The 8,531-nt window shown below is 49.0% G+C and overlaps 1 protein-coding gene across 1 annotated transcript; it reads right to left on the bottom strand.

The window, feature by feature from the left end:
* Nucleotides 1–164: 164 nt before the first annotated feature.
* Nucleotides 165–6,498, bottom strand: TCF24 (transcription factor 24). Its single transcript, XM_042869488.1, has 4 exons — nucleotides 6,380–6,498; nucleotides 5,233–5,339; nucleotides 3,501–3,904; nucleotides 165–1,179 (listed from the first exon to the last, which is right to left on the bottom strand). Exons 1-4 carry the CDS (start codon nucleotides 6,496–6,498, stop codon nucleotides 1,066–1,068), a joined length of 744 nt encoding a protein of 247 aa, XP_042725422.1. The 3' UTR covers nucleotides 165–1,065.
* Nucleotides 6,499–8,531: the final 2,033 nt, after the last annotated feature.

The raw sequence follows: 8,531 nt of genomic DNA on the forward strand, positions 1-8,531 counted from the left end.
TAAATGCACTCCCAAAATTAAAGAGCCAAAATTACCCCATTCCTATACACTGAGGAATGAACACTGAACAACTCCATGACGTTATTACAGGTAACTGTTTACCCTATGCAATTAGAAACAGAAGTGATACAGATTTTGCATCTCAATAAATATATAATGTCCAGTGAATAATATTTAATGTTTACCTTGACAATAACAATATATGAAAAGTACGGTGTTTTACAGAACAGATACATTAGATGGCACTGGTGCATTTAGTTTAAATATTTCTTGCCTAAATATAGGAAATGATGTAGTGAATCATGTGCTGTGAACAAGCCAGCTCTCAGGGCTCATTCATCTGAAGCCCCGGATGAGAGGAGTGTATTTTGATGTAATAGTTCTGGGGTAACACTTAACAGACACATCACATGCAACACAAGGCTATAGATCAATACAAGTAATAATTAATGGAACTACATTTAGTCTGTAGAGCAGTCTGTGTTTGTTGTGTGTGTGTAGAATAAATTTCAGTACATCTTTACTTGAGGTGAATGTGCGCCCCCATTTTCAAAGAGCTCCATGCATTTATGACTACCTGAAGGATAAAGGCATGACCTGACTGCTGTCTGTGGGCTTTCTGCTATTAGCTTCATACCACAAGGAAAGGGCACGCGTTATTTTGATGGCTATTTGCAGACTAGTTTGCCATTTGTTTTTCTTCAGAGCTTGCACTGCACTTAGCCAGTATGCATTTCCTTGTCCCTTTTTCGCATCGTGTACCTATCAGCTTCCTGTGCAGAGGTGGATGAAAACAGCTGTTGTCAGCAATCTTGCCCCTGTTGCTGTCAGTGCTGACAGCAGCTGCCTTCTCCTGTTGCCCTGGTTCAGATACCAGCAGTATCCTCAATGATAGAAGCCAGTGATAAGTCTCATGAAGTTAATGAGGTATCAGAGATCTTTAAGAACCAATTCTTTCTGATCCACAAACAGTATTTCAGGAATTACGGCTTGCCGATGTGATTTTTTTTTAAATTTAAATATATATGTGGTGTAATAAATAACTTTTTTTAATGAAAAGGGAGACTACTGTTGAGAATTTGTTGATGTTTCTCCTTGGTTTGCACTTTCTCCTTGTGCTGAGTGATTCAGAAACTGTCCTGTCGCTCCAATGTATAGCCTGGATCGCATCGGCCATTTCTGCAAGACAAGAACAAGCACCGTGCTGAAACACCTGGGGTCTGAATGCAGCTCTGAGTGACAAAAGCAAAGCTTTATGTGGTGATGGAATCATGACAGAAGAAAATAAGAATCTGACAGTAATGCCAAAAAAAGTTGTGTCTTGTCACTTACTGGAAAATTAGGATCTGTGCAAAGGAACTGCAGCATGGATATCTTTGGGAATAAACTGTGAGATATAGTTCCTAGAAATTCTCATGACCCAACAAACAATTGTAACTCACACTGCTGAGGTGTCTCACCACAAGTTGCATTGCAGCTGCTCTGCCACTAAAACAAAGCAAACCATTCCCTCGATGCTGGAAGGGACACTGCCAGGATGCGCCAGTGTTGGCTCTGCGTGCAGCCCCTGCATGCACACCCAGCTGTGCCAGCCTGCCTGCTCTGGTGGGGAGGGTTTTTCTTGCAGCCTGGGAGTTGCCGTGCTGTGGGTGTTCGGCTGTATGCCTTGCTGTAGGAATGGACGAGCTCAGCTTGAGCGTGGTAAGCTGAGTTTGGTTGTTAGAATTGGATGCAACATGCTGTCTTTTCAGGCATCCCTTTGATGCAGAAATACCTGAAAAAGCCAGCATGGTCTTCCAAGTAGTACCATTCTTTTAAAATTAAGGCACTTGGGGGAACAGGCTGGCACCTTTCCTGAGCAACAAAGGTAGCTCTAAAACTGGAAGGGGGCTGTCAAAGCATTAGCACTGCAGTTAGATTTCAGCCCTTCCATTTAAAGACATAAAGAAGCAGAATGTTCTCTCTTAGAAAGACCCAAAGATCTCATTTGGTGTTTTTATTGCAAACCTGATGTTATGAATTCATCTATATTAAGGCATCTGAGACATTACCTAACTTGAAGTAATTAACCCTGCTTCCTGGTCAGTGTACACACAACAGCACCTGAACGGTTTAGTTTCCACATTATTTGCATTTACTGTGCTTGACACAGGAGTGTTGTTACAGCCCTTATCTGCACTGCTCTTCTCATATCCTGCACTCAGATTTTTTGAAGCATTTACTGTGATTTCTCTGGGACACTTCTGTTCTAGTTCCAACTAGAGCATTAATTTACTACCCAAAATATCAGAAAGTTTGGTTAGACTGATAGGATCTCTGGCAAAACTGCAGGTAAATGAAACGCAAATAGGATTATCAAAAATAACTGCTGAATGAATCAACTGTTGCTGTATTCCAGTAGCCTGGGAAATGTGCAGCTGGATCGTTTAACTGCTTTAATGGCTATTTTTTCTGCCGGCAGTAGTTGGCAGCCGTTGAGTAGTGCTGTGAGACCTGTGTCCCCTCACCCTGGCCAAGCGAGCTAACTGAAGCTAGTGAGAGCTTATTTTGAAACACATCACAGTGTTTATTTTTTTTTTTCTTAAATTATAGCCATGTTCTGATTTATGTAAAGGTTTTGCTTCCCTAATGAGCCTGCTAATCATTCGAATGCGCTGGGAAGCCTACGTTCACATCGCGCTTTTTACCACGACCAAGAGCATGAACAAGGAGGTCTCTGTGACTCAGTCACTTTAGAGGAATTAGGGATTACTTCACGAATTAATCATAATTAAATCATTCTGAATTCATCAGCCTCTTAATAAAAAAACAGCAGTGCGCTAATTCACTCCCTTAGGCTGGAGCCAAAGAAAACACCTCGCAGCATTTCAGCATCACATGTGTTTGGAAACAGCTCCCATCCACGGGTACTTCCTAACAGCAGTTCCCCTTTCATGTCCTCTGCATCTCCTGGACCTATTTTGATGAAGGCAGGAGAAACAGCAGCATGTACCAACTACGTGAAATACAAGCATCAGAAAAGCACTTTCACAGGAGGAATTGATGCATGGCCAGTAATTAATGTCTTATTTCTTATCTTGGCTGCTTCAGCAGGAGAAACTGCAGACTTGTAGACATTGCCAAGCACTGCCATGGCCAGGATGGCTGCTGTAGAGCATTTCACATCTTAGCAGTTCCCCCATATATTGTGGTGGGTTTGGAGCGGGTCTGCCAGGCTTCCCATGGACACTGAGCAGATACTGGCATTTCCCTTCTTAGGATGGAGTCCCACTGCACTTGGACTTCAGTTGTATTGGATATTTTTGTGAAAAGTCCCTGAAGGAGGGGAAACGCCAGCAACTCCAGGTATTTCCACCAGGCCTGCAGCAGCCAGGTGCATAGTTATATGGCTCTGGCAGACTCAGCTAAAGCAGTCTTTCTGCGCATGCGTTCTAGCAAGGTAAATCAGCCTGCAATTGCCGGTTTCGTCTGAATATTTGAACACTAGTTAGGTGTCCTACCTTGACAGGATGGAGGTACCCATCTCCTCGGAGGGCTCCCAGGGCCTCTCCTGGAGACTCCTCCTCATCCTGGAGGCTGCGCGTGAGGTGCGCGATGTAGGTGGTGGCCAGGAGGAGCACGTCCAGCTTGGAGAGCTTGGTGTCGGGCGGCACGGAGGGCAGCGTCCTCTGCAGCTCCAGGAAGGCATGGCGCAGGGTCTGCACCCGGCTGCGCTCCCGTGCAGCGTTGGCAGCTGCGGGTCGCCCTGGGCCTGTCCCGGCCCGCGGCCCGACTGCAGGGGGTAGGCAGGGGCTGCTGCTGGAAGCTGGAGGTGGTGGTGACTCGGGCTCTGGGCTCAGGGTCTCCTTGCGGGCCTCAGGTAAATGCCTACAGTCCATGGGGGGCTTCCCTGGTGGGGAGGGGCCTGTAAGTGACAAGAGTGTCCATGAGGCTGGCAGCCGTGGCTGAGGGCTCATGTGGTGCGTGAACCTCAGTGCCGGACCAGAGCTCCCCAACCTCCTCATCACCCCTCACCTCATGTCTGCCATACTCCCATTGCGCTCACACTGCAACTCCTCGTGTGCTGCCAGGAGGAGACTGGAAGCCCCACGGCCAGGAGTCACTGTGGGACCAGGAGACTGTGGGGTGCAAGCAGCACCCAGGCTGCCGGCACAGCCCATGGCACAGCCCCTGCTGGGTACAAACTACCTGTCTGCAACCTCAGCTTGAAAATAAACACAGGTTGTGGGCATGCATGCACCAAAAAAACTTACTAAGTGAACGTAGTATTTTCACCACCCAGAGATAAAGCCTGGAGTCACATTATCTCCTGACTGCTGAAATGGATGCCTTCTAGAAGCAACTCCTATCAGAAATGTGAATGCTGCCGGCTCTGGGAAAACCAAGGCTGTTGCATAAGGATGTGAGTGACTTTTGGGCTCACTGTTCATAAACTGATTTGCTGCCACACGCAGGTACAGAATGAGAACTTTCTGGGTGGTGCTGCATGGAGCCAGGAGTTGGATGCAGCAGTCCTTATGGGTCTCTTCCAACTCGTATATCCTGTCATTCTACAATTCTATCTTACACCCTTGAAAAGGTGATTTTTCTTTTGTTTGGTATTACAGTGAGCACTCTAAGGATTACTTTTTGCTTTTCTGAGCAAACCTGGCTGACCACGCTGAGCGGTGCTGCCATGGTAGGTCCCATTTATAACCAACAACATTAGAATAAGTGTGATTTTTTTCAAAAAAACACTTATTAGTTAAATGATATGGGATGTGAGACTGCGTGTATTTTTTTATTAACAGCCTCACAGGTAATCAGGGCTCCATTTACTGCAGAAAGAAAAATGTTCCTAGCAGATATAAAGGGGAATAGCGCCACAGAACACAGCACCCGTGTTTTGAAGGGGGAAGTTTGATGGCTCAAAAGACTGGGATCAACATCTGCATGTCCTTGTACACCCAGCATCACTCAAGCCTTTCTGAGCTTGTCCTATCGCTTTTGTTTTCTAACTTAAAAATTGGAGTCCTGTAAGCTGTATTTCGGCCTTCGGGGGGCAAAAGAATCATGTGAAAACAACAGCAAAAACCTTTCTTTGAGCAAAGCTGCAATAACTGCTGAAAGGTCTTTCCCAGCTTCCAGAAAAGCCTGTGCCAAACTCCTTTTCCTTGAGCTCATTCAGTTCCCCAGCAATAAATATTCCATCGGTGTTCCCCAACGCGCAGCACTCCGCAGTGAGAATCATACCTGAGCCAGTCGCTTTTATCCAAGCAGAGCTTCCGAGCTTCCTGGGCAGCTCCCAGCTTCCCTGCCTCGCAGAGCTCTGTGTTGCCTTGGGCCAGCAGCAAAGGCACCTTATGAAAGCAGTCAAAAACAATGGGATTTTAAATATCTAAATAAAAATCAATACACGTGAATGACTGAAGGTCTCCATTTACAGAAGTTAGACCTTGGTGCTGCAAAGCGTTTCAGCCCCACACTGAAGTCCCCAGAAGTCCCAGTGGAGCCACAGCTGACAACAGCAAAAAGCCACAGCAATGAGCTGAGCCAATGACTGTGATAATTATCATCTATGTAAAGTAAAACTCATGGAAATCTACTTGAGCTTGTCCTGAATGATAGCCAAAAACAGTCTTTGAGTCCCGCTGGCAGTGCGGGGGTTTAATTTACTATGTGATCAGGTAATAGCATATTACTTTCCAGTGTTTTCTCCCTCTGTTAAGCTGGCTCTGCGTGCCTGTTAGTGACACAAACATCGCCACTGCCACTGCTGAGTCAGTATGGTCATGAACAAAAGCAGAGCGTGGTTACAGCTCCCAGCTTCATCAGTGGGATTTCTTGTTTGCTATCCCGCTGAAATCCCACTGAAATGAAGCAGTCTTCCCTGACACTGGATAAGCCTGCGTTGCACAAGGATACAAATTGGATTAGCAGTGCTGGTCAATCTGCTAAAACACTTTTATGGCGGGTTTACATGCAGTTATGTCTTTGCAGTTTTGGAGTGTGACAAAGCAAAGTTATGCTGGCATTGTATATGATAAACAATATAGAAACACACGTACCTGAACACCTCATCTCCTCATGCGTCCCTTGGAAACTGGAGCGAGCGTTGTAGGAGCTTCACATCTGCAGGGGATGAAGTCCTGGGCCTGAGGAAAATAAGCAACAATTCACCTGAGGAAATCAGAGGTTTCATTCACTCCAACTTCCGTTCTGTGCTGTTGGTTTTCTGTTGATAGCACCGGCCTGGGACAACGTGACGCCCAGAAAACCAGGGTGTCTGGGGATGTGTGTTTGTGCTCACATCCCATTCACTGTGGTTTGCTACCCTGGCTTCTGTGCTCCCCAACAGCTCATGATCCAAAATGCCACTGCAAATTAGTTCCCGTATCACCTGGTTGCAGATTTTGCAAGCAGGTTTGGGTTTAAGGCAATGAAACATTCCCCTGAGCAGTGTGCCAGCACACACGGACCCAGGGCAGGCAAAGGGACCTGGAGCCAGTGGCACGGCATCCCATCTCAGCATTCTTTCTGATGCACTTCTGCTGCGTGCCGCATTTCTCAGGTGGGCAGATGCATGTGGATTTCACGCGACATCACAAAGACAGCATCAGTTCAAAATTTCATTAGTTTGCAAGAGAAAACAGCGCAATGCTTTCTCATTCTCTATGCTGTGTGAAAGAAGTGGTGATGAAGGGGGAAAAAAAAAAGAAAAGAAAAATGAAGAAGAAAAAGAAGAAGAGAGCGAGAAGCCCCGACGGGACGCTGATCCGCACTTACCATCCCGGCTGCGCCACCCGCCAGGCCCGGCCCGCCCCCTTTATAAGCCGGCGGCGGCCGCAGCGCGGGGCTGGACGCACCTGGCCCCGCCACCGCCCGCGGGCAGCGACCGCCCCTCGCCGCGGGGGACGGGCCGACAGCGCGCTGCGGGCGGCCCGGCGGCTGCGGTTGGGCTGCGCCGCGGCGTGGGTTGGAGCGGCGGCATTGAACCGGCGGGCCCGGGGTCAAACGGTTCTTGTAGCGAGCTTTCCCCCGCCCCGTCGCCAGTTCTTTCTCCGGTTTGTCCTACGGCCGTGTGTCCGCCCGTTCGTCCGTGATGCTACGGACGCGGCGTCGTCCCACGGCCCCACACGGCAGTTGGCACTCCGAGCCGCGGGCGGGACGAGGTGCAAGGAGAGCCGGTTTGGAACCGAGCGAAGCCATTGCGGATCAGTGACGCTAATGAGAAGGGACGGGGCAAATAAACAGCGAGGGGATAGAGTTCTCCCAGAAAAACATTTTGAATGAAGCCTGATTTCACGATAACGCAAGCACTATAAATCAAGCCTTGGGAGCAGTAGAGAAACAAAGTCTGAGCAATTTATCACAGCTTTTGCAGCCAAGAAAATTAAGAAGTTAATCGCTAGCTGTTAGGGGCGGTTTGGGGCAGGAGATTGGGGTCTGGTGGGCACCTCCGGCCCCGTCCTGCGGCTGCTTGGCTTCTGCGCTGCCCGGCTCCGCACGGTGGCGCGTGGTGCCGCCCCACAGACAGCCGCTGCTGGGATCGGGCTGCCGGCAGTGCGGGGGTTTCCCTTCTTCCTTCGGGAGTGATTCTAACAGAAGTCGCTCTGTGGGGATTTACAAGGCCGCAGTTACGGGCCTTGTCTGCACCGTGGCTCGTAGCATCGTAGAATACCTCGAGTTGGAAGGGACCCACAAGGATCGTTGAGTCCAACTCCTGGCTCCACATCCAAAATCCAAGCCCTGTGTCTGAGAGTGCTGTCCGAACTCGTTGAACTCCAACAGCTCGGGACCGTGCCCAGTGCCCGGTGCAGCCCGTTCCATGCCCACCGCCCTGTGGTGCAGACCCTTTCCCAGCTGCCCCTCCGCTGACGCAGCTCCATGCCGTTCCCTCGGGCCCTGTCACACAGAGCAGAGCTCAGCGCTGCCCTCTGCTCCCTGTGAGGAGCTGCAGCCATCAGGCCTCCCACTCTGCTCTGCGCTCAGCTGCAGCTCATACACCTTGCCCAACAGACCCTCCTCCATCTCTGTAGCTAATAGTTTTGTTCCCTTCTTATGTTGAGGCACCCAAACTGCACTCAGTGCTTGAGATAAGGCTGCACAGCACAGAGCAGAGTGGGACAATCCCTTCCCTCAGCCATCCAGCAGCTGTGCCCAGAAAAATGATGGCTGTGGCTCCCTGGACGCTGATAGAGCACCCCCAGTGCTTCTCTTTCCTTTCTTGATGGCCACAAATGCACCAGATCGTGCACACATCAGAGGGCTGGTTCTGCCATACCCCAAGGCAGTGTCCTTGCCTGCCCAAGATATATCCGCTCAGAATGGACTTTTAACTTCTTGCATTGCAACGAGGAAAACAGATCCAGTGATTTTTCCTTGCATGAACTGGTAAAGTGTAACAGGCTGCTGCCGCTGCTGCTTCTTCTCTCCCAGATAAATGCCTGAGTTGCTCCCTTGCCTTACCTTCTACAGTATATTTCAGATGTGAGAAATGCCCTGGTCACAGAAGAGCCAGATTTCAAGTGTGATTTAAGTAAGGAACAGCT

This window comes from Lagopus leucura, unplaced genomic scaffold (genome assembly GCF_019238085.1).
Source record: "Lagopus leucura isolate 7727_CA_CO unplaced genomic scaffold, USGS_WTPT01 Super-Scaffold_100002, whole genome shotgun sequence".
Taxonomy (NCBI): Eukaryota; Metazoa; Chordata; class Aves; order Galliformes; family Phasianidae; genus Lagopus; species Lagopus leucura.